The sequence below is a fragment of the Monodelphis domestica genome, chromosome 2 (assembly GCF_027887165.1).
Source record: "Monodelphis domestica isolate mMonDom1 chromosome 2, mMonDom1.pri, whole genome shotgun sequence".
Classification (NCBI taxonomy): domain Eukaryota; kingdom Metazoa; phylum Chordata; class Mammalia; order Didelphimorphia; family Didelphidae; genus Monodelphis; species Monodelphis domestica.
Genome location: NC_077228.1, coordinates 17,105,345 through 17,132,250, shown reverse-complemented (window position 1 = coordinate 17,132,250; position 26,906 = coordinate 17,105,345). Strand labels below are relative to the sequence as shown.

General features: G+C 39.3%; 1 protein-coding gene across 2 annotated transcripts in view; it reads right to left on the bottom strand.

The window, feature by feature from the left end:
- Positions 1-26,906, bottom strand: part of C2H1orf87 (chromosome 2 C1orf87 homolog) — a 62,671-nt gene that overhangs the window by 15,488 nt on the left and 20,277 nt on the right. For both annotated transcript variants that reach the window (XM_007480488.2, XM_007480490.2), the window contains 4 exons: positions 24,721-24,865; positions 17,476-17,573; positions 12,916-12,986; positions 6,483-6,562 (listed from right to left, as the gene is read on the bottom strand). In XM_007480488.2, the coding sequence (XP_007480550.1) occupies positions 6,483-6,562; positions 12,916-12,986; positions 17,476-17,573; positions 24,721-24,865 (394 nt within the window). The remainder of the gene's footprint in view (positions 1-6,482; positions 6,563-12,915; positions 12,987-17,475; positions 17,574-24,720; positions 24,866-26,906) is intronic.

The following is a 26,906-nucleotide window of genomic DNA, read 5'->3' as shown; positions in this document are numbered from 1 at the left end:
CAAAGGGCTCCAAAAGAATGCATATCTTTTGATCCAGTATGACCACTACTGGATCTGTGTCCCAAAGAGATAAAAATGGGAAAGGACCTTTTTGTACAAAAATATTTTCAGCTGTTCTTTTTGTGGTGGCAAAGAACTGGAAACTGAGAGGATGTCCCTCAGTTGGGGAATGGCTGAACAAATTGTGGTATGTGATGGCGATGGAATACTATTATGCTGTAAGGAATGATGAACTGGAGGCTTTCAAAAAGAGCTGGGAAGATCAACATGAACTGATGCAGAGTGAAACGAGCAGAACCAGGACAACATTGTGCTCAATCACTGCAATATTGTGGAGTGATCAAATACAATAGACCTTGCTACTACCAACAATATAATGATCCAAGATAATTCTGAGGACTTATGACAAAGAATGTTCTCCACCTCCAGAGAAAGAAATGTTGGAGTTGGAATGCAGATAGAAACATATGATTTATCATTTGTTTATTTGGGTATATGTTTGGGGTTTTATTTGCTAACAAAAATGCATAATATGGAAATATGTTTTGTGTGAAAATACATGTATGACCCAGATTGAATTGCTTGTCAGGTCCAGGTGCAGAGGAGGGAAGAATGGAGTGAGACAAGATGGATCATATCACTCTAGAAAACTCATGTGCAAATTTGTTATTAAAATAAAAAATAATTAAAAATAAACCTAAGGGCTAGGCATTGAGGATAGAAGGGAGAAGGATCAATGGTTGCCTGCCCTCAAAGAGCTTACAATTCTCCTATTAAATGGAGGTCTGACTTAGAAACCAGAAATTGAAACCAGAGATGATTTATCAGGCCCCTCCTAGCTCAAATCCTATGATCTGAGACTGTTAAAGATTCACATTTCCTTCAGTCAGTCAACAAAAATTTCACAAGTACCTCAACTCTATCCCAGGCACTCTGTTAAGTTCTAAAGAAATAAAGAAAAAGGAAAAACCAAAACCAAAAACAGCACTTTCCCTCAAAGAGCTCACATCATAATGGTGGCGGGGGATAATAGGCAAATAATTATTTAATTCCAAAAACATTTATATGCCCAGAAAATTGTATATATACAATATATCATTATATATACATATATACAATTATATACATATATATACATATATATACAATATATACAATTATATATTATATATATACAATATATCATAAATAAATATATTTACATGTACTTATGCATATGTAGTGTATCTTTCTATTTTTTTATGTACATGGTAGGTAATCTTGTAGGAAAGACACTAATATAATAGTGAAGATGATGAGGAAAGGACTTTGGCAGAAGGTGGGATTTGAGCTTCTTGAAGGAAGACTGCAGAGTTAAGAGGCTGAGGTGGCTGTCTAGAGTTCTTAGCATAGTGCTCAGCACATAGTGGGTGCATAATAAATGGTGGTTGAGAATTTCAAAAGTCTTTTCCTGAAAAGATCATAGACTTTCAGAACTAGAACCTTGGAGATCTCCAAATACAACTCCTACCTAAGAAAGGAATTTTTGGAATCCCTGAGAAGTGGTTCCTGAGTTTCTGATTCAACACTTTTATGGGGGAGCATTTGAGTAAGAGGTTGGTTGGAGAGACCATTTGTTGGATATATTATGGTGAGAATCATTGTTTGATATAGTGTGGACTTTCTGGATACTGAGGTCCTATGGGGAACCTCTAACCTTCCCAAGCAGCCCTTTTCCCTCGTGAGACAGTTATGATGATAGGAAAGAATTTTTTGTTTGTTTGTTTTATTTTCCTCCCCTACTTAGTGAAAATAGTCCCTGCCCTCAAGAAGCTTCTTTACAAATGTGGGAAACAAGAAGCATATAAATTGATTTAGAGAAGAAAAAAAAACAAAGTAGATGGAAGGTAGCCTTAGGGAGGAAGGGATTTAAAATAATAAATGACTTCCCAGTCCCCTTTATTATTAGTGCCTTCTTTCTGCTATCTATCTCCAATTTATCTTGTTTATAGCTGGTTTATTTATATTTGTTTGCATGGTGTGTAATGACCTTTGGAGTTTGTTCTCATATTGCCCCCTTCTGTGAATTCCCTGTTCCTAACAAAATGGCCTTGTAACTATGCCTTCAGTCTTCTCGGTGAACTCCATCCCTGATTGGCTGGTTCCCCCAGGACCTCCCTTTCAAAGAGGATGCCCAAATCCTTTATTCATCTCCAGTATGAATTCTTCACTTTCTGTCCATGTTCTGCCAAGCTCCTTCCATTTCTTTCCAATACTCTTTTCTCCATCAGAATGTAAACTCCCTGAAGGCTCATCCATACTTTCTACCTGCCACTACCATTCCTTCTGCTTTATTTATACCCAGCACTTAACACAATGTCTGGCAAATAATAAGGGTTTAATAAATACAGTATTTTTTGCCTTAATTTAATGAGGATTTCTGTGACTGCAATGTGTTTCCTTCCTTGTCTTTCACTAATGAATTAAAACAGCCTTCAGTGATCACTTCAAAGGACCTCTAGGATGCCTGCTCTGATTTCTCCTCAGGCTTCAAGCTACATGATGTGGTTACCTTTCTTGACCCGAATATCTGTCCCAGTATACTTTACCCACTAGGTATATTGTAAAGCGTGATGGAATTAGAGTCCTCAATACTGATTTCAGTTCTTAATATTCATTCCATCTCTGTCCCTCTCTTGCTCTTTAATTTTTGGCAAATCACTTAAGAGCATCAGTTTAGATCTGGAAGGTACCACAGAGGCAATATACTTCAACTTCCTTATTACAAATGTGAGGAAACTGAGGCCCAAGGAGAAGAAATGACTTAGAATAGACTTAGAGATGGAAGAGGCATTAGAGATTATCTAATGCAATGCTCTCCTTTTATAGATGATGAGGAAGGTACCTAAAGACATTAACTGACTTAGTTTCAAAACTTAAGGCATAAAAGGGGGTCCTTAGAGGTTGTCTGGTTCAATACTATCACTTTATCAATGGGAAATTTGAGGCACAGGGAGGTTATTATACTTGTTTAAAGGTGCACAGGTAGTGTAGGATACTTGTTTTTTTTAGCTCTAAAGGGAAGGAGGGACAATGGGGAGAAGTTGCAATGAATCAAAATAAGATTTAATTTCTAAAAAAATGGAGATTTTTCCAAAGTGAGACGTGTTGCACAGAGAGGCAGGGGGTCTGAGGCTCAGTTATATCAACTCCAAAAAGGAGGAGTATGTTAGTTAGAATGGGTTTCTGCAAACTGTAGTGTGTCTGAGCATCAGTTTCCTCATCAGTAAGAAAAGGAAATTAGGTCATCATTGAATATCTTTAAGTGGAAAATGGATAACCACTCATCAGGAATGTTCTCAAGGGAAGTGATGTTCATGTAAAGGTTGTACTAGACGGGTCTCTTCCAACCCTGAAATTCCATTGATTCTGTAACTAACTGACCTCTGAGATCTCTTTGAGTTCTATATCTATGACATTAGAATGAGTGCAGTCAGAGGACCTGTGATGAAATCCTGGATCTGCTAATTAATACCTGCTTGACCTTGGGTGATGACTCACTGTACATCTCTGGGCTTCTGTTACTTTCCAAGTAGGAATTGTTTCTTTTGTTTGTCTGTCTGTATGGCTAGTGCCAGCACAGTGCCTGGAACATAGCAGGGGTAAATACTCCTTATGATCTATGCATGTGTGGATGGATTGAGGGGTTGCATGTAAAACAAGGACTTATCAATGGCCTCTGGGGTCTCTTCCAGCTCTGTTTCAATCCACCAGTGAGAAAAAGCCAAGGATTTGTGTGCTCAACTAAGCATTTCCTAAGAGACAGGGAGAAAGGCCAATCCCCAATTGCTTGCCTCATCTTCTCTTTCTCTAAAGAAGGGGGATGAGAGCCTTTCTGAGACTGGAAAGAAAAAACACACACACACACACACACACACACACATGTTTCCCAAACAAACTTAAGACTCCCTTTCAAAAGCATTTGTTGTTGTTTCTGGGAGAATCAGAGCCAGACGTAGAGATGGAGGCAGAGACAGGAACAGGGAGAAAAAGACACACACAAAGACAGAGACATATAGAAAGAGGCAGAAACAGAGTGAGAGAAACAGAGACAGAAGGGAAGAGAGAGAGAGACAGAGAGAGAGAGACAGAGAGAGACAGAGAGAGAGGGAGAGACAGAGACAGAGAGAGACAGAGACAGAGAGGGAGAGAGAGACACAGAGAGAGAAGAGAGAGAGAGAGAAAGACAGAGAGAGAGAGAGAGAGAGAGAGAGAGAGAGAGAGAGAGAGAGAGAGAGAGAGAGAGAGGGACAGAGAGAGGGACAGAGAGAGAAAGAGAGGCAGAGAGACAGAGAGACAGAGAGAGGGAGAGAGAGAGAGAGAGAAATACAGAGAGAGAAAGAGAGACAGAGAGAGAGACAGAGAGACAGAGAGAGACAGACAGAAAGAGGGAGAGAGAGACAGAGAGACATAGAGAGACAGAGAGAGAGAGAGGGAAAGAGAGAGAGGGAGAGAGGGGGGGAAGAGAGAGAGAGAGAGAGAGAGAGAGAGAGAGAAGAGAGAGAGAGAGAGAGAGAGAGAGAGAGAGAGGAGGGAGGGAGGGAGGGAGGGAGGGAGGGAGGGAGGGAGAGAGAGCTGTGCCAAAATGGGTACTATCTTCTTCTGAGATATTTTAATGTGTAAAGTGTGTAAAGAGCCCTCCCGTCCCTTTAGGATGAATGATAGTCTTCTAATCTGGAGGTATTAAACACACCAGTCACACTCAGTCTTTTCTTTGCCTCTGTTTGCATTCCTCTCCCCAGGACAAAGTAGCTCTAGATATTAGAGGAGCTTTTAAATGCTGGCCAGAAACTTTGGTCCTTCATCAAAAGGCCCATTACATTCTTAAAGGTGACATGTGGGTGAAAAAGGTCTCCTTGCTCCTTAGGAAGATGGACTTCCGGTGTTAAAAGAGACCTCATAACCACTTTTTATTTTGACAGGAGTCTGTGTATTATTCATACACTTCCACAGAAGGCAGACAAACTCCAAAGCTAGAGAATAGGTCTAGGTCCCTTGGGGAGGGTCTGCATGGGGGGTATGTGGAGTGGGGTTAGAATGGCCTGAGATTTTTCATTGCAATAAAGCAAGCTAATGACAAACCTTTACCTACACGTTATACCCCAAAGGAATTCAGACTCCGAAGCTCTGTTCCTTGTCTCCAATATTGAGCTTGGAAACTACTGAGGCAAAAGGATTTGGGTGCTGGAAGTGGAGTGCCTCGAGTACTCCTAAAAACACCAAATTTGTAGTATGAAATTCCAGGCTAAAAGCCTGACACAGCTTTGTTCGGCAGTGTGGCTTTGGATCACTTTAGTTAAGCTCTTTTAGTTTGCATATCCTCATTCCTAAAATGTAGATGGCTAAAGTCCCTTCTAAGTTTTAGGCACTAGTTCCATATAATATTGGAAAGAAAAAAGCAAAGGACCAGATTCAAAATATCTGGATTTTATTTAATTTCTGCAGATTGCTCTATGACCTTGAATCAGAGTTATATTAATAATGATTGTGATGGTGGGAGTGATTATACAGTAATAAGAGGAGAAAGAAGAGGAGGAAGAGAAGGAGGAGGAAGATGAGGAGCAGATTATATTTTGCCTCTTTTTGTATCCTTAGAACTTAGCATAGTGCCTGGAACATAGTAGTGGTCATGGTAGTAGTGGTGATGGTAGTCGTAGTAAGTACTGGTAGTTATTGTCATCATATTAGTTGTAGTAATGATGGTAGTAAGTAATAATAATGGTGATGAAAAAGTTCATAGTACCCGTTATATGGTGCTTGAAGGTTTGTAGGTTAGTCCATCCATTATCTCAGTGGAACCAGATAACAGCCCTGTGAGGTCAGTGCTTCTCAGTTTGGGTCGTAGAGCTCTGGTTGACTTCCCTTTCCAGCTTGATCTGGCACATATTTGACCCTTTTGTTCCCTTTACACTCTATCCAGAATGGTCTTATTGCATTTTCAAATAAATGATGCCTTTCCCACCTCCATGCCTTTGTACTGCTAGTCTGCTTTACTTTGAAAGCATGCCTTCTTCCTCATCTTTCTCTCTTTGAATTCTTCTGCTTCCTTCAGAACTTAGCTCAAGTCCTCTTCTATGTGAAATCTCATCTCTCCACTTTTTCCTTCCCCCACCCTGTTTCCTCTCATAAAATGAGAATAATAATCCCAGCCCTCTTTATTCCCATAGTAATAGTAAACAACTTTAACTAAAAAGCTTTTACTAAGAACCTTCTATTCAAGGAATTCTGCTAGCCTCTAGGGACATTGACCAAAATACAAATAGTCCCTAACATCAGAGTGCTTCCATTCTATTGAGGGATGTTGCAAAGATCACATGTAATAGGAGCATTAAAAGGTTTAGATAATAAAAGGCATGGAATTGTGACACATCATTATTATTGTGATTTTGGAAAGATAGAATTACCAACCCCTGGCCTTGGTCCTGACTCCCATGGACACTTACAAGATCTTCAGTCAAGCTTTGAACTGCCTCTGAACCTTTAGTAGCTGCAACACTGAATGGAACTTCCTCTTTCTCTGTTCCTAATAATAAAAATAAATAAGAATTAACATTTAGAGCCCTTTAAGATATACATTTGTTTCCAGAAACTTTGATTTCACTGGTACAAGGACCTTCTTTTGGGGGAATTACAGAATTTTAGAGAACTGCCTAAGACACTGAGTGGTTAAGCCACTCATTCTGAGGGACCATATAGACCATAGAGTCCATGAGGTTTTCTTGGCAAAGTTACTGGAGTGGTTTGCCATTCCCTTCTTCAGTGGATTAAGGCAAACAGGGCAAGTGACTTATCCATGGTCACAAAGCTAGTAAATATCTAAGTCTGGATTTGAATTCAAATCTTCTTGACTTCAAACCCTGTGCTTTATCCACTGTCATCTAACTGATTATACTGGATAAAATTCAGGGTTTCTGAGTTGAATTTTGATTTTTGTTTCAGAATATTCTCTAGAAAATAGTGACATAAATTTAGGCCAGGGAAGATATCTTAAGGATGATGTAATACTTCTTAACTCCCCTCACCCCTTCACTTTACAAATAAGGAAACTGTGACCTATGGAGATAAAGGGATTTACCCAAAGTTCTAGCCACCACACATCCTTCAATCAAAAAGTAATTATTAATTCACTACTATGTACTAAGCACTATCATAGGCACTGGGAATGCAAAGAAAAGCCAAAAGAGTTCCTTGCCATCAAGGGATTTGCAATATAATGTAAGTTGACTAATGGAAAGAATTTTAGGACATAATTCTCCCTCCCCTCTCAGAAGACTAGTGTCTAAAATATAGGTCTTCCCTCTATTGTTTTACCTGTCACAGGTTAAAACCCCAGGAATCCTGCCCCCTATTCATCCTCAGTCAAAAGGCATATTCTTATTCACTCCCTCCTAATGGCCTTCGATTTGTTATGTCTGTCAGGAGGGTTATCCTGTAATTTATGCCAGCAAGACAGATTGCAGTCTACATTTTCAATGGAAGATAAATGAATAATCAGCATGAATGAAGGATGTTTATAGTTCAGTAGACAGCTGGTTTGTCTCCAACCAGATGGTGAGAGGTTCAAGTCCAGACTTGGAATCCCAAACATGCCTGGATGTTGGACCTTGGTCATGGCCAACTCCAACTTTGTCAACTGTGTGAATATCAAACTCTCCCTCCCCCATCTGTCTTTGCTCTGCCATGGATCACTGTCTCAAGAAGGTCTGGTTACACCTTGGTCCAAATCTCTCCTAACATCTCTTGTTAACTGCTTGTGTGGTCAGGAGAAAAGGTGTAACCCCAAACAGCTGCTCCCAATAAACCATAATGCAAATGTTTATAGCATTCTTCCCCCCACCTTTTTTTTTACAGAGATCTGAGGGGATCAAGTATCAGGCTATCATTTAGAATCCTCAGGTCAGGTATGACATATCAGTAAATGCAGAAAAGGTATCACACTTTTCAGAAACAAGGAAACATCTAGTTATGGGGGGGATTCCTTGCAGCAAATTTCTCTAATAAAGGGATCATATCTAAGACATGAAAGGAACAGATTCAAATGCACAAGTATAGGAGTCATTCCCCAATAGACAAATAATCTGATGTCAAAGAATATGAACAAACACTTCTCAGAGGACAAAATCCATGCTATCAATAACCACAAAGTAACTAAAATTAGAAGAATTCACATTTAAAACAATTTCGAGTTTCTATCTCATATCCATCTGATTGGTAAAAAGGACCAAAACAGGAGAAATAAAAATATTGGAGAGGCTATTGGAAAACAGATACATTAATGTACTATCATTGGAGCTGGGCATTGGCACAGTCATTCTGGGAAGCAATTTGAACTATTCCACCAAATTTACAAAACTATGCATACTCTTTGACCCAATAATAACACATTGCTAGGCAGATACCCCGAAGAAATCATTGGAAGAGGAAAAATATCCTCATGTACTCAAAAAAGCCAGCATGTATAGTAGCTCTTTAAGGTTTGAAAAATACTTTATGAGGGAAGAGAATAAGAATTTATATAGGGACTACTATGTCCCAAGCACTCTACTAAGTAACTTTGCAATTATATCTCATTTGATAGCCAAAACAACCCTGAGAGGTAAGTACTGTTATTATCTTCATTTTACAGATTAGGAAACTGAGGCAGCAGAGCTTAAGTGACTTGCCCAGTCACACAGCTAGTAAGTGTCTGAGATCAGATTTGAACTCCTCTTCCTAACTTCAGGTTCAGTGCTCTAGTTGGACAGAAGAGTAGTAGGAGAGTCCCTACATTTTATCTTAAGTCCATTGAATTCCTGTTAAGAATAATAGCAATAACAAACAGCAGATGAAGCCTGCCCTGATTCTTCTCTCAGACTGCTAGTGTCCTCTCTCCCAAACACACTGTATGTATAGATAGTTTGACTTTATATTGATGCTATCTAGTTCTTGATGTCTTTGTCTCCCTTGGTATAACATAGGTTCATTATTTCATTTTGGGGGAAATTTTTTATCTTCAGTGACAAGCACAGAGTGGGTGTCTGACAAACATCTATTGACTGAATGAATCATAACAGTAACTGGAATATGTGTTAAGCCCAATATCTCATTTGAAGAAATCTGTCATTCTCACCTCTCCCCCCATGCCAATTTTTCTTTTCTACAAGTTAGTTCTTCCCTACTTCCTGCAATCAATTTCTCCTATTACATGGTCCCCCTTTCTCCTGCCATCCTGATCACCCTAATTTTTGGACATGCTAAAATATGTGGGAAGCCAAACAAAAATTTTCCCTCTTTATTTTATTTCTTACCACTTCACAAACACAGATGTTTTCCCAGAGGTGACTAATAATACTCAAAGGTTCCAATGGGGCTGACCAATCTGACCCAGATGTCAGAAACTGCCTTGAAGAATGTGGGCTCATGAAGAATTCATCAGCTTAAGAGGGAGGATAAGTTACACACCTTTGTTTGGGAGATCAGAGTGGAGTCACAAGCTGTTAAGGGACAACATATGTTCAGAGAACTGGAGTCCTGAAGAATTAAGTTCAAACCCAGACCCAGACACTTAATAATTGTGCAAGACAAAAATGTAGAGCATGGTGCAAACCTTAAAGTCCTGTATAAATTCTCATTATCATCATCATTATCATCAACAAAAAAATGAGACCTTGAGCAAAGCATGGGACCACTTACTTAAAACTTTAAGGGGCCATAACAGATATGCTACCTGGAAGAAAATAAGAAGCTCTGAGACAGGGCAGCTTGGGTTCATCTTGTCATAGATATTTGTTAGTTGCAAGACATTCCACTACTCTGAACCTCAGTCTTCTCTTCTTTCAAGTGGGTTAATCATAGCTGGGCCACCTCTGTCATAAGACTGTTGAATGGACATAATGAGCTATGCCTGTAAAGTTCTTTTCAACTTCAGAGTAAATCAACCGCAGCATAATAATAATAATAATAATAATAATAATAATATCTATAACTACAGTTTCTGATCTATGATGATGAAGATGATGATGGAGGCAGCAGAGGGAGGATTCCAACTCGTATTTGGCTGATTGAATTCAATGTTCCTTCCACTAGATGCCGTTTTCTCCCTCTGTAAAATGAGAGACTGGGCCAGCTCAGGGGTTTATAACATGGGTCCATGAGGGGGTCATCTGTGACCTTCTGTTTACTATTCTTTTGATAGCTAGACTTCAACCTAATTGTTTTCCTTTGTAATTCTTTGTCCTTTATTTCATGCATTTTAAAACATTGATCTCAGAAGGGGTCCACAGACCTTACCAACCTGCCAAAGGGGCCCAGGACATGAAAAAGGCTCAGAATTCCTGGACCAAATGCTCTAAATAGCCCTTTTTAACCTCCACTGGTTAAAAGTTTGCCAGTGTGTGAAAATTACCAGTTGTGTGTGTGTGTGTGTGTGTGTGTGTGTGTGTGTGTGATCACACTCATTTATAAAATCCTTGAATGTGCCCATGATTGCCTGAGGAGCAGGCACTAATGGGGGTTCTCCTGGCTCCTATGAAGCCTTATTCTTTCTTTGTCTCCTCCTGCACTGGGGGCTCTGGCTGGCCCCCTTTCAACTGACCATGAGAAGGAGCCTGGCTCGGCTGACTCTCTTGTAGCTGTGATAAAGTGATCACTGCGGCAGTGTGACTGCAATCATCAGAGAGGAGATTTTCTGGGAAATGAGCTAGTGAGCATTTCTGGGCAGAGCCAAACTGTCTCATGTTGCCTGACTTGCTCCCCAAAGCATAATGCCTGGAATTATTAAGAGCCTCAGAGACTAGCCATAAGAGTCAATCAGGGAGTCAACTTACTAGGCACCTTGTATGCTGCTAAAGGTTGGAAATATCCAGAAATGTTTTTTTAAAAAAATATTGCTCCTACCCTCAAGGAGCTCATATTCTAATGGAGGGGGACACAACATGCAAGCAACGATGAATAGACAAGAGGTAGACAGAGCAAATGGAAAGGAGTCTCCAAGGGAAGGCACTAGCTGGTGGTGATGGTGGTACCAGGTAGAGACTAGGAAAGGTCTCCTGAGGAAGGGGTCATCTGAGCTGAGCACTGAAGGGAAAATAGGAAATAGAGTCAAGGATGAAGGGCATTCTGGGTTTGGGGGCAGCCCATAAAAGGCTGTGTGAGAGGTTTAAAGAATATCAAGGAAGCCAGTGACATTAGATTACAGAGTACATGGAGGTCAGTAAAGTCACAATTAGATTGAAAAGGCAGGAAGATGCTAGGTTCTGATGAACCAGAAGTAATAGGAAGCCATGGAAGCTTATTGAGGAGGGAGATCAGATCTGCTAGGGAAGATTACTTTGGCCAGTGAGTGGATGATGCACTGGAATGAGAAGAGGAATTGAGGCTGGGGGACCAACTTGCAGACTATTACAATAGTCCAGGCATGAAGTGATGACATTAAAAGGCAATAATATGAGATCAGGGAGCATAACCTCCACACAGCATCATGTAGCAGAAAAAATAATGGGTCTAGAGTAAAAAGACATAAGTTCAAATCCCACCTATAGTTCTTTTTTATTTGGGTGCTCTTGGGTAAGTCACTTAACTTTGGGGGGCCTGAGTTTCCTCCTCTGTAAAATAGATGACAGGGTATTGGTTGAACTAGATAGCCTCTGAAACCCCTTCAAACTCACTGGATTTATGATCCAATATAAATAAAGCTAAGAATTCACTTCCCTTCCCTCCCTCCTTCCATTCTTTATCTCTAGTTCTTTGTGATTTCATCCATTCTCATGAATTTAGCCATTATCTTTCTATAGGTGAAGCATAGACCAATCTATCCAACCCTAGCCCCTCCCTTGAGTTTTAATCCTACATCACGAATTGCCTATTGAAAATTTCAGGCTATATGTCCCAGAGAAATCTCAGACTTAACATGTCTAAAGGAGAATTCATTGTCAGCCTCCCTCCTTGCCACCTCCCCTCTCCCAGGAGAGAATGCCTGGCACATAGTAGGTGATTAATAGGTGTTTTTGACTTGATACATTGTAGGTGCTTAATAAATTCATGTTGCTAGAATGATTGATTATATCTCCTTGTTCCCCTTCAGTTTCATCACTCTATTCAATCTGAGCAGTAGATGTCTCTCTTTTTTGGATCCTGATCTTTTCCCCTAATATAACCCTTAATGTTGTGGTTAGCATTTCTTACAAGGCTCAGTTCACGCTGTTTTTCAGTTTCATGTGACACTTGCACCTTTATCCCCCATTACCTGCCCTTGCTTTCAGCTTCTGCAAGTCTTTTAAAAACCTAAGTTGGTTAGTGAATTCCCTGAGCATCCATATTCATCTCTCTAGACAACTTGCCCTTTTTTCTATTCAATGGAATCATTTCTCTCTGTGACCTCAAAATTCCATTCTTGACTGGTTCCCCTCCTCCATGATCTGACCTTCCTGAAGAATTTTTGTCTAGGAGATGATACCTACCTATTCCCCTTCTCAACCCTCTGAAATCTACTCTCTCCAGATTATGGGTGTGTGGCGTGGCATGGCATGCTCAGCTTTTTTCTCCTTTAACATGAATTTCAGGTTCTTTGGCCCATAGATTTCAAACCTGAAGCTATTATCCAATGCCTTGATTGAAAGATGAGAAAATTTAGACTTGGAGAGAGGGGGAGGATTGCCCAAGGTCACACTGGTAAGGGAAGAAATAAGAACAGAACACAAGTCCACTGGGACCATATTGCACATCATTTATACTGTCGCAGCTAGGTTCTCCTTGCTGATCAGAATCAAAGCCAGGTTTCCATGGGTTTTCTGATCACTTCCTTTTCTTTTTCAGGCATGATTACACTGGGAGCTGGGTAGGGGACTGGCTTGTCATGTCTTCCAAGTATGATGGGGATAACAAAACCAGGGCACTAACCTGAAGGTTGGGGCAAAGAAGAAGACCCATCCGAGGAAGCTTTGACCAAGAACTCCATCAACTTTTGCCACCTATGTGAGAATAGAAACAGAGTGATTATAAAACTGAAAGGAAGACCTGAAGTCGTGGCCAATAATATTACCAGAGGAAAACATTTAAAACTGGAGAAAACAATCCAAATCAAAGAATTTACTAGAGAAAAATATTCACTCATCGAACAATTATAAAGCACTATTATTTGGTACAGTCTTGGGTCCCTTTAAACTGTGATGTTTTTGTTAAGAGCAATTCCATTTATCTGCAGAACTCCTTATCTATCATTTAGCAACTGCATAAAAATGGAAATGTGTTAGTCTGAGAAGATTTGTTCTTCCTAAAGCCATGTTGTCTCTCTGTTTCTTCAATATCTTGACATTCCATAACATGTCTTTTAATCCCTTATTCCAGGTTTCCACCTAAGCCAACCCACATCTGATTCCATCAGAGATTTGCTAATCTAAGCACCTAATATTTCCTCTGCCTTCAAAAATCATCCCACTTGCTCTTGGCATTAGAATAACAGGAATTTCCTACCCATCACATTCAGAATAAGAGGCCAGATGTGCCTGCAAAATCCTACTTGTGGCTGCCAGGCAACTGCACTCATTGCTCTGAAATGTTAAAGATGTCAGCACATCAGTTTTACTCTTCAAACTCTTCGTTTCTTCCTTTGCATCTCTTGCTCCATCCCCATATACTCTGGCTTTCAGGTTGTGACATTTATCTGTAGCCTTTATTTCCTCCCAAGAAATTATTGGTTTATATCATTATGTCCTCCTTTCCCTTATTCCCTAAACTTCTATTTACTGCAAAACAATACTTCCTCCTTCCCAAGAATTGGGAATCTAGTGGTATGTCACTTATTTATGGCATGGGTCCCTTTCTTGAGTTTCCATGTCTAAAAATAATCATAGCTCATGGATCTATAACAGGAAGGTCATCTAGTCCAACATCCTCATTTTGAAGATGGGGAAACTGAGTCCCCAGAGAAAAGAAGCCATACATTAAGTCTCAGAGCTGAGTTTCAAACTCAGGTCTTGATCCCCTATGCCTCATTTATCACATGGTGGTCATCATCCTGGTAATTAGACTCCCTAAACTAGTTAGATGGTTCTTCCAACACCCACTCAGTCTTCTAAACATCTGTATTTAAAGAATTTCCAGTTTCGAAAGACCCAGCAGAAAGTGTGTCCATAGACATAATATTTTAACAACTGAAGATCTGGTGGGGTGGGGCAACTAGGTGACTCAGTGGATTAAGAGCCAGGCCTAGAGACAAGAGGTCCTGGGTTCAAATCTAACCTCAGATACTTCCTAGTTGTGTGAGCTTGGACAAGTCATTAACTCACATTTCCTACTCCTTACTGCTCTTCTGCCTTGGAATCAATAGCCTTAGAACCAATACGTAGTATTGATTCCAAGATGGAAGGTAAAGGTTTTTTTTTTCCCCAAAGGAACAACAGCAGAGGGTCTTCTCAACCAAGAAATTCTCAAAAAAAAAAAAAAGGAGGAGGAGGAGGAGAGGATAAATATAGAAACAGTCAATGTTGGAGAGCGATATTCTGTTGGTGAATCTGTAGAATGGTCTATGGAATGGTCTAAGATGGAAAGCAATTTGGAATTTTGCAAGGAATGTGACTCAGACATCTATAAATCTTGACCCAGAGATGCCAAAATTAGGCATATACTCCTTGCCAGAAAGATAATTCTCAAATATACCAAAATATTCATAGCAGTACATATTTTTGGTGAAAAATGGACATAAGGAATATAAAGCTATTGCTTATGGAATTGCTAAACATTGTGGTTAATATCATGAAACCTATTTTAAAAAGAAAATATGGATAATAATAATAGGTAAGCATTTGTATAGCACTTTAAAGTTTGCAAAGTGCTTTAAAATATTTTTCTCATTTTATCCTCCCAACAATTGTTGGAGTTGGTGATGTACTTATAATTTATTAATAATTATAGTATCTGATACGATGAATATAAGGAAGCATGGGAAGCCTTACATGACCCTATACAAAGCAAAGTAAGCAAAACCAGGGGGAAAATACGCACAATGATGAAAACAATGTAAATGAAAATAAAATAAATACTACAAAAATACTAAACCAAGCATCAGTATAATTAGCTAGCTTGGTCACAAAGAAAAAATGAGAAAAAACATATCCTTCCCCTTTTTGCAGAGGTGGGGAATTACAATATAACATTGCAAATCCTATAAGTTTTAGTTGATATGTTGATTAATTTTGCCAAAACACCATTTTTTCTCTTTCTAAATTTTTATTAGAGGGGTTATTTCTCAATGGGAAGTGGAGAGGGGGAGAAAAGTGGTATATTTGGAAACTAAGGTGATATAATAATGAAAGATATTAAAAATAATTATTACTGACTCTTGTATTATATTTTATTTATTATTTTAAAGAACAATTTGGGGTCACATTTTTATAATAGGGAATCAAAGTATGAAGTTATTGGGGATTGGAAACAGATAAATAGAAATCTAATTTTGACTCAAATCCACCCAATCTGAATTCATCTTACAGAAAGGCAATTCTGAGTGGGAGACCTGATGAGTCCAAATCACTCTGTCTCTTGTAAAGTCCCCCACTGTGGCAGCCACTCACTCAATTCTCTCCTCATTTGTAAGGATGTGAAGAACAAAAGAGCTCATAGTTAAAAATCCAGCAGTAATGGGGCAGAGAATGTTGTTTCCTTCTCTAGTTCCCCCAGTGACAGTTTTGGATGGGGGGAAGGAGAAAGCTCCTTCTATTTGGTGAGATGGGGGCTAATCTCACATCACTCTAATCCTTCCTGATGTCTTATTGATTTTAAGGATATTTAATCAGGAAGTAGCTCCAAGCTGGAATCCTGCTAATTACCCAGCAGCCGCTTTCCAAACAGATGCCTGATTGGACAGAGGATTAATGGAAAATATGCCCTAAAATAGGGATTCATGCATCTCACTGCTGACATGTGTGTCTATATTGTATTTTTAATCTCTTAAAGACATAAGTCTGAATATAAAGCCCTTAACAAAATGGGTTTATGTCAATAGATGAAGCTTTAGCCAGTGGCTGGATGAGGGTGGAAGAGATTTATCTCATAGGGGAGTAATTCCCTGCTGAAGGTCACTGTTGTGATGTCCTTGGCTATCCTAGAGGGGAAGGACAGAGAAATCTAGAATTCGATGCCTTACCCAGCTCTCTGGATTAAAAAAAAGTAGGAGGTAGAAGGATACAATCACTTCAAAATGTACTGGAAGCCTACCTCCCATATTACTTTCTGAGTTCCTACCCTTCAGCAGAAAACTAAATCTCTTCTTCACTTTCCCTTCCATCAAAGGCTTATTTGAATGGGCAACCGACCCTATTTTTCAGGTGTCGGGGAAGAGGTATACGAACTTATTCCATCACCTAGCTCTCCCTCCTTCCACCTGCAAAATTGATGTGGACACATCAAAAGAAGGGAGGGGAAGCAGATGAAAGAGAAGAGCTAAAATAACCTTGATTTCAAAGAGATATTAGATTCAGGTGTGAGGCTAGTCTCACTGACTCTCAGGACTGCTTTACCCTCCTAAGGAACAGAGGAAGTGTGGAAACAACTCAGGAAAAAAATGATTGATCTTGTTCTTGCCAACTTTAAAGTGCAGGGTAGTTAGGAAAGGCAGGGTGATCTCAACCCCTTGATTCCCCATTAGGGAGTGGTTTTTAGAGATTATTCTTAGATTCTCGCCTTTACCTTCTATCAACATTCTCACTCCCATATCTTTGTTTCTCAAAACCATCATAAATATTCTGAGACAAAACCAGATTCCTTTGATTCAATCCATGTTTGAGCTTACCCTAATCAGATGTAATTTAGGAAGGATGAAGGCAAAACCATATGGTTGGGTTCAAAAACTCAGCATCACAAATATAAGATGAGGGAAGGGAAGATTTGCAGGATCTGGATTTCTTTCATTTAAAAAATGAAGATGAATGAATAAATGAAAGATATTTACTAAGCATTTACTATGTGCTGAGTTATAACATAAATATAAAATACATAAAACATATTATATTCAAAGAGCTCATTCCAATAGGGGCAAACCCACATAAAGGATCAGGAGATCCGAGTGAACTCCAAGCTCAATGAGAGTCAATAATGTGATACAGGACTTGGCATCTATTAAGGACCAACTATGTGTCACACATGGCTGAGCACTATAAATACAGAAAAAAAGGTAAAAATTGGAATGTTAAAGACAAGGGAGAAGATATCACCACTGTCCTCTCTTTTAGTCATACCACATCTGGTCTACTCTGTGCTTCCTAAGGGCAGAAATTATTTCATTTTAGGTTTATTTCTCTAGGTCACAATTTAGGAAGGATATTGATAAACTCAAGATTCAGAAGAGGATGGCCTTTATTGTGAAGGATGTTTATGCCAATTGAGAATCGTTTATAAAAGGGGGGATGCTTAGTCTGGAGAGAAAAACTGGGTGAGAAACATAGGGCTCTGTCTTCAACTTACTTGATTTCATCTTGTATATTCAAATCCTGATGGCTAGCCATAGCCTCCATTAGTGAAGGGGACAAAATCAATCCATGTTTCTCACAAATAGGTTTGATCTGAAAATCAAAAAAGTATTTCAAGTTTGTCCAGGGCAAACACAAACCATTCTCTTCCTCTATACCCTCTCCCAATAGTCCAATGTTGACAAAGTGAGGAGATGCTCCAGAGTGGCTACTGTCTCCCCTCAAATAATGTTTCTGTGCACACCCCAGAAGTCATCAGGACACCATTTACAATGGGAGTCCCTAGAACAGAGTGAGGAATTCAGTCTTTGATTAAGATGTTTGCATTTCTACAGTCACCATCAGGTCACCACACTGACTGAAATGAATGGGAAAACCATAGCTCTGAGGACTGTGGGTATAAAAGAAGAACTATGAAAATTTAGTTGACAGAATTTTAAAGACTTTGCAACATATAGTGGTATATTACCTATATAGATAAGCCCCACATATTATGTTAATTAATTCATATATTTATCCATTAACCACTTTTTGAATGCCTATTCTGGGCAAGACATTTTACTAGATACTAGAAGTTCAAAGATGGATGTGATATAGTCCCTGATCTCAAGAAGCAATACAAAATGAATATAAATTATTATAATTACAGGCATGTGGTCACAGAAGAGGGAGGAGCCACTCCATCCCTAAATTTATATTTTTGCTCTTCCCTTAGGCCCATGTATTGCTAACCCTGAATCAAAACAAAGTTGCTTTAACCTGTTCTTTTAAACAAGATTAGTGAGCTTTTGCCCTTCTCCAGTCAACTCAGGAAAATGGTTTTCCATTTTCCTTTCATATTACTATCTATCTATCTATCTATCTATCTATCCCTCTATCCATCCATCTATCTATCATCTATCTATCTATCTATCTATCCATCCATCTATCATCTATCTACCTATCTATCCATCCATCCATCCTTATATCTATCCATCCATGTATCTATCTATCTATCTATCTATCTATCTATCTATCTATCTATCTATCTATCTATCCATCCATCCATCTATCCATCCATCCATCTATCTATCTCTATCTCTTTCAGTAAGAAAGTACAGTTTGAGTTTCCTTGACTGATAGAAGGATGCTATCAACCAACCAATCTCTCCTTGCCTCAGCCCACATTAGAAATAAAGCTTTTCTGTTTGATTTGTCTCCCAAATTATACACCATAAGCATTTCCCTCTGACAAGGGAAATCATGGTAAGTGTATGAGAAGGGATCTAGAGAAAAATGGAAGGAGATATCTATGGAAGAGATCTTCATGGTAAACCACTGAAAGACATAGAGTCATGTTATATGTGTTAGCAAGTGACATTTCCCCTAAAATAGAATTGTACAAGTGTTTAAGAGGAAGCATGTTTTAGCGAGATGAATTCTGGACATGGAATTCAGGTTCTGGGATAAGTGTATATCTTCTCTTTGGCACTAGCAAGTTATATGCATTTACCTTACTGGAGTTTTAGTTTCCTTTTCTATAAAATAGGTATAAGAGTACTTGCAGTACCTGTTTATAGGGTAATTGTGAGAAAAGGGCTCCATAAATGTTTAAGTATTATCTACTTGTGAGTTTGGTTTTCTTGAGGGGGGGATGATGGCCCCAACTTACATTGTCTTTAAAGTAGAGAATTCCTAGTATGGGAATTGGTCTTTAAATTAAACTATTAGAGAGATGTTTGGAGCGGCAAAGTGACTTGTCTGTCAATATGTGTCAGAGATAGGATTTGAAACCAGGTTTTCCTGCCTTGAAGTGTGACCCTCTAGCCACCATATCTCTTTAACACTGATTATTTTATTCTAAAGTATTAAAGTGATAAGTTGATTCACTAATGGGAGGAGTACTAACATCAGTGAGATTGAAGATCCCAAAATGTTGACACATATTTAAGGAATGAGGACTCTGAGTCATCCAGAAAAAGTAAAATTATGTTCAGTGGTTTTTTATGGCTTTAGGAATAAAATGAGGATGCTCACGTTTGACTTTTAAAACCTTTACTAATCTAGCTGTTTGCTAAGGTAGGCATGTGGGAAAGATTTTAATCAAAAAGCAATAAAATAACACTTGGACATGTGAAAGGTTTTACGTCTGAAAGTTTAGGTCTGTCCAATATATCTTTCCTGATGATGTTCAATGGTGAAGATGAGGATGATGATAAGGATGAAGATGATACAAAAATGATAATCAAATCCCTTGCATCTCTCTATCATTTGAAATTTACATATCAATGAGGACTAGCTTTCTCTCTGATTTCTTCCAATAATTTTCCAATATCCAAAACCTATGTGAGTCTACCGAGGAGACCCAATGTTTGACCCATATAGGATGTATCTGTCTAGTGTAATTTAAGCTTTTTCTGACACCATCTTGAGGCTTGGAATCCCAGAATAAGGAAAGTCCTTAGTATGGCTGCTCTAGTCCTCTCAGTACAATGTCTCAGAACATTAATTTTCTATAACTCTGAGGGAACCCAATTCCTATCATTTTCCTCCCTTCAGATAGTAACTGTAGTTTGAATGCATTCCAAGGCACTTAAGAGATTCCAGATAGCTAACAAGTGGCTTGCCAGCCTAGCTGGTTTTCCCATAGACATGGAACACAAATCTGGAATTACCATCCTCCATACAGAAGTCAAATGAGCACTCCCTCAAAAAGCACCAGTTTACTGTTGTTCAGGAATTTCCAAAGGCTCCCTCTTAAACTCTTTAGCAGAAAACTCTTAGCACATAGTAGGCACTTCATAAATGTTTAATTGATCAACTGGCTCCAATCTGTCTTTCTAGGTTGATTTTACATTCATCTTAATCATGGAGTCAGAATTCATTCCAATTGAACAAAACTGAATGTTATTCTATTTAAAAGGTGTAAACCTTAAAATTCCTTAGACCAAATTATTATTATTAGACCAACCTGAAGAAGGCATAGGCAGGTGAAAGGTGCTAGGTGGTACAGTGGATTGAGCACTAGGCTTGGAGTCAAGAAATCTGGACTTCAAATTCAGTCTCAGACATGTACTAGCTGGACTAGTAGCCCTGAGTAAGTCATTCAACCTCTGTGTGCCTCAATTCCCTCATCTATGAAATAGTAATAATAAGAGTACCTCAAATGAGATAAGATATATAAAGTGCTTTGGAAACCTTAAAGCGATATATAAATCTCATTGTTGTTGTGAATATTATTGGATGCCCCATCTAAACTTCACAGGGGCTTGCCACCCATTCTCAATCTGGCCACTGATAATTTTTATTCTTATTTGTTGATGGGAGTGAGTTGTCCTTCCTCGGACCCTGCAGAGACTTGACTGGGGGCTGAACCTGGATCTTTCCTGAGGTGCTTCATTTCCAAGCCTACTTCCATGCATCATACATGAATACTAGAAGCTTTGTCAAGATTCAGCATTCAGTTTTCAAACAAGCATGATAAATCATTCCACCTGGGCAGATCCACTTGAATTTCTCTGAGTAGCTCCTTCACAACCTCAGGTCATTCCACACACCCTGGAAGCCATGTGGGTCTTTGTTGTGACTGCCTGCCAGCAATTTCCTTTCCCTGGACACAATTTTTACAACTGGAGACATGTGCATGGGAATCCTGGGACACAGCTATGATTATTTGTTTTTGATCATCCCTCCCTCTATAGCCCTCTAAGGAAAATGTGTCTAAGGAAAGATAAGAATCCAGCACTTTCTGACTCCAATTCTAGCCCTTCACTAATCTGCTTTATGAATGGTAAGGAAAGCATATTTTAATGGAGGAGAAATATCTAGGTACATAGATGATAAATGGGCATAGATCAAGCTACTCTAAAAAGAGAAGCATTCTGCATATGGCAATGGAGAGTCATGGACTTCAATCTAGAAGAGATCTTAGAAGGTTCTGTCTACCACTGTCATCCATCAACTGATCAATCAATCCACAAATATTTATTAAACCTTTATAATGTTCCAGGCACTATGCTAAACACAAAGCCCAAAATTAAAGAGTTCCTGCCTTCATGGAGCTTACAATCTGATGGGAGAGATGACATGTAAATGAATAGTCATATTCAAGATGTGTATACTGTAGATATAAGGTAACCAGAGAAAGGAGGCTCCTGGAGGACACAATGGATAGAGTTTGGGATCCTGGAGTCAGGAAGATTCATCTGAAGATTCATCTTTCTGAAATCAAATTTGGACTCGGACACTTCCTAGCCATGTGACCCTTGTCAAGTCACGTTACCCTGTTTCCTTCAGTTTCCTCATCTGTAAAATGAGCTAAAAAAGGAAATGTCAAACTACTTTAGTATCTTTGCCAACAAAACCCCAAATGAGGTCATGAAGATTTGGACAAAACTGAAATGATTAATGATTGATCAACAACAATAAAATCCAAAAGGAATGGCACTAGAGTAGAGGGAAATTGAAGTCTAAAGATGTTAAGGGATTCATTCAAATAGGTAATAACTATCAGTCAGGATTTGAAAACACATCATCCTATTCCAGATCAAATATTTTTTCCATTGGCCTCCTAGATGCTAAACCCTACCTGCCTAGACCCTTCTTACCTTAGTGGCCTTGCCAGGACTGGACCTGAATGATTTATGAACTTTCTTGATTGATATGGCCCATTTTCCTTCCTATGAACTCAACCTATGTTTTCATGGCAAGTTCGGCACCATTTTCCATGACTATCAGACTGACCATGTGCCTGGAATATAATAAATCATCACTTAATAAAGGATTATGGAGTTGGTTTTCAGTTTTGGACCCTTCAGACAGAATCATTTAATCATAGAATCTCCCAGTTGTAAGGGATACCAATGACCGAGTTCAACCTGTGGCTAACCAAGAATCAACGCTATATCATGCTCCATAAGTGGCTATCTGGTTAACAGAATCTAGAGGAGGAGGAGGGAATTGCATGACACTTGGAGCCAGCCAGCCCAGCCCAATTTAGGATAGCTCTCACATGAGGCAGTTCTTCCTGACATCCAAACTAAATCTTTCTTCTTGCAACTCCAACCTACTATTCCTAACTCTGCCTTCTGAGACTAAGGAGAACAAAGCAAATCCCCCATCCACCTGACAGCCCATCAAATATTTGAACAGAGGTCTGATGCTTCCTCCACTGGCCCCTTAAGTCTTTTCTTCTAAAAACTAAAAACCACATAAAATAAAAATACACATGTCTGTACCAACTGCTCCCTCTATGGAATGGGCTCCTTTCACTCCTCACATCTGTGGTCAGATTTCTCTTCTAGGCTATTTTATGAAGGCAAACATGATTTTCCTAAGCCCTGTCCCCTGCTGGCTTCCATTCTATTTAATTCCAGGAGTTTTGAAGGCATAGATAGAACACTGGGCTTGCAAGAGGGAAGAGCCTAAATAGAATCTTGCTGCAAATGCTTACTAGCTATGGAATCCTCTATGATTTATTAAAACTCTCTGATCCTCTGGGTCCTTATCTGTAAAATGGGAACAATTAAAACCCAGCCTTATATAGACATTATGAGAAAAGATGAAATAATGTATGCAAAGTAATTTGAAAACTCCAAAGCACTGTATGAATATGAGTTATTATCACTGTCATCATCATATCATTATTATATCACATCACATCATCATTTATTCCTGTGGCATAATGAAATATAGATTGGTCTTGGAATCAGAATGCTTAGGTTCGAATCTCAGCTTTTCCATCTACTAATTGTGAGGCTTTTGGCAAGTCATTTAACTTTCTTGAACTTCAGTTTCCTTATTTTTTTAATAAAACCCTTACCTTCCATCTTGGAATCAATACAGTATTGGTTTCAAGGCAGAAGAGCGGTTAGGGTTAGACAATTGGGGTTAAGTGACTTGTCCAGGGTCACACAGATGGGAAGTGTCTGAGGCCAGATTTGAACCCAGGACCTCCCATCTCTAGGCCTGGCTTTCTATCCACCAAGCTACCCAGCTGCTCCCAGTTTCCTCATTTTTTAACACAAAATACTAGTTGATTCTACCACGAATTCTGCCATTTTATATTTTAAGATTCTGTGCCCTATGGTTTTTGTTGGCTCTTACATCTATGTTCTACATTCTTTTCCAGGTCTTATGTCCTAAGGTTCCTTATAGTTCTAACATTGCCTCACAGATTAGGTTCATCCTAGAGCTAATGTTCTACATTCTAACATCCTTTCCAATGATTAGGTTCAATATTTCAGATAGAGATCTACTCTAAAATTATGTTCTAAGTTATTTTGAGCTATGACATTCCATGTTCCATGTTCTGACATTCTATATCCTGAGATACCTTTTAGCTATAACATTCTAAAGTTCTAATGTTCCTTCTAATTTGAACATTACTTGTTCTATGTTCCAGCATTCCATCCTGAGCTCCCTTCTCTCTCTGATCATTCTCCACTTTATGTTCTAATGTCCAGCTCAATTCTGACAGTCAGACTTTTTTCTGCTCTATTATAATCTGTGGTCCTTCTCAGATCTCATACCCCACGTTCTGTGGCACCTTGTCACTCTCAGTCTTTGATCCTTTTGTTGTTGCATTTTTAAACATTTAGTCTGAGTGGAGGGAATCGAACAATCTCCCACAATTTCAGAGGAAGCTAGTCGAGAGTTTTAGAAACTGGGATTTGTGCTCTGAACTAAAGTTTGTTTTCTGCTGGGAAATATTAATTTGATAATATTAAGCTTTTTATTGTTACATTAATGAGAGAGTCGTACATGACATATTTCCAGTCTAATTCTAATAGTTTTATAATCCTTTCTCTTTTGCCCCTCCCCAAACTCCTAGAGACTAAGAATGGCTAATGATAGTTAACACGTATATAGTGCTCACTACGTGCCAGATACTGGGCTAAGAGCTTTACAATGATCATGTCATCTGTTCCTCACAATGACTCTGGGAGGCAGGTGCTATTATCAGCCCTATTTTCTAGATGAGAAACTGAGACAAGTAGAGGTCATGTATCTTGTCCTGGGTTACACAGCTAGGAAACTCGCAGCCAGATTTGAACTCAGTTTTCTTGACTCGAGGTTCATTCATTATTCTGCCTACTGTGCCATCTACCTGCCTACTGATAACAGGAATTTTTATTTACATAATGGAATCCACAGAAGGAACCCCAAAGAGAAAATTACCCCCAGGATCTCCTTTCTACCTACCAGTTCATCGATACAAATTGAAATAAATCTAAGAATCTGAATGAGACTCTTTGGTTACCTTGGAGGGTGGCAGGTGCCCAGAAAATGGTTGGTCTTCCTTTTGAAAACTCAGGTGAAGGTTTTCAAGGTTGAGTTCATCCTTGGATGTCTTCAGGGCACTCCTGAGAAGCTCGATTATGTTATCAGTGGCTTCAGAAGATGAGCTGTAGAATTGAGGGATGAGAATGAAGGGCAGAGAGATGTGATTGAGTCCTGAACGTGGAGTTGGGGGCCCATTTCTGACACTCAATGGAAAATGACTTTCCCACTCTGAGTCTTCTTTCTTTATCTGTGAAATGGGAATAGCACTGTGTATTTGACATATCTTAATGGATCATGTTTTGTGAACCAATTCTAAACCATCTGATGTATCATAGTCATATCTGAAGTTTGTAAAGTGTTTGAAGATTAAATAGTTTGGGGGTATAAAAGCTGCCTTGGATTCAGGAAGCTCTGAATTAATTACAAGACAAGAGGAGGAGGAGGGCTAAACTAGAATGGAGAGAAGGGACTGGATGGGAGAAATGTGGTGGAGATAACATTTATGAGATTTGGCAGCTGTTTGGTTATGAGGCAAAGAGGGAAAAGTTGAAACATAGAGTCCAGGGTAATAAACTTGGGTCTCCTCAAGAGAAATAGGAATGTTAGCAGGATGGACATGAGTTTAGTTTTCCATTTGGAACTTGTAGAGTTTGAGATGCTTACAGGATGGTCATTGGGCAGATGATTATGCAGAAATGGTATGTTCTGGAGAGATAATAGGGTTGAACATAGAGAGGTGTTGGCAATCTGCATGGACATTCTGTTTGGACCCATGGGAGCAAACAAGACTACTAAGCAAGAGAAAGGAGAGAGAAAGAGGAGGGGAGGAATCTGGGGCACAGCCCTAGGGAACGATCCTTATAAGAACCAGTCATTAAACAGGTAAGATTAAGAACAATAACAATGATAAAACTATCTGGCATTTATTGAACTTTTTAAGGTTGTCATTTGATTTTCATGACAATTCCATAAAGCTTGTGCCATTATACTCCCCATTTTATTGATGAAGTAACTGATGTTAAGTGACTTGCCCATGGTCATGGAATTAGTAACTCCTTTCTTATTGGCTCCTCCATTTCCATCAAACACCCCACCATTCTTTCAGGCCCCTCAGTTTGCCATCAATATGTTACTTTCAACTCTTCTAGCTCCACCTCCCAACCATATCCATCCAATCCATTCCCGAATCTTATCAATTCTATCTCCTTGATATTTCTCAAAATGGTCTTCTTCTCTCTACTAATATAACCAATGTCTGAGCTAGGGTTCAAATAAGAGCCTCCCTGATTCCGAGTCTGACACTAACCATTTATGAATTAGGTCTGCGACCAGGCAGTCCCCAATGAATTCTGAACAACTCTGAGACCACCAGCAGCAGCAGCAGCAGCAGCAAGGGAATAAGAGGCGGATATATGAAGCATACCCACTTCCTATAGCTTGTGGCATTTTCTTAGAAAGCTCAGGTCCGGATGCTGGCTCCATCTGGTCTAACTTAGATGGCGGAGCTACTTCCAACCTGGCTACCAATGGCAATGCTGCGAGCGTCAAGCACATCTGGGTCTCCTGAACTGAAGGCTCCCCAAACTGAACACCAAGAGACGTCTGTCTTCTGGAATTAATACATGAACCAACCAAAAGCCCCAGGTATTGTGCGAGGTGGGTCCCTGTACTATCCTGCCTGTTGGCAGGAAGGCTTTAGAGGCAGCAGCTTTTCTGAAAACTCCAGGACCCTTTTCCTAGGAGCCGCTTCTTCAAGAGACATGAACTCGCTCCATGAAGAAACTGGCTCTTGGTGGAGTGAGGAGATGAGGGATTGGACTGTTTACCCTGTGAGGGCCCTTCCAGTGTGAAATGCATTCGATCCTAGGTTCTATGATGGTCCTAAGCAGTGCTTTAGTTATTAAAGCTACTCTTTGTACTGACAAGACAGACTAAAGCCTGTGTCCTCTGGACAGAGGGACTACAAAGAAAACTTGTAGAAAATACAGTCCTCTGCTGTACCAGACTAGAAAGCCTCAGTTTTCAGTGTGCGAATTTTAAAGGCATTTAATAGCTACATCGTATGTGTTGGGTCTTGTGCTAAGCTGATATCTCTTTCAAATCCCCAAATTGCTTAAAGGAAAAATAACCAAGCTAAGCCCTAAATGTTCTTTGCTTTCTGCC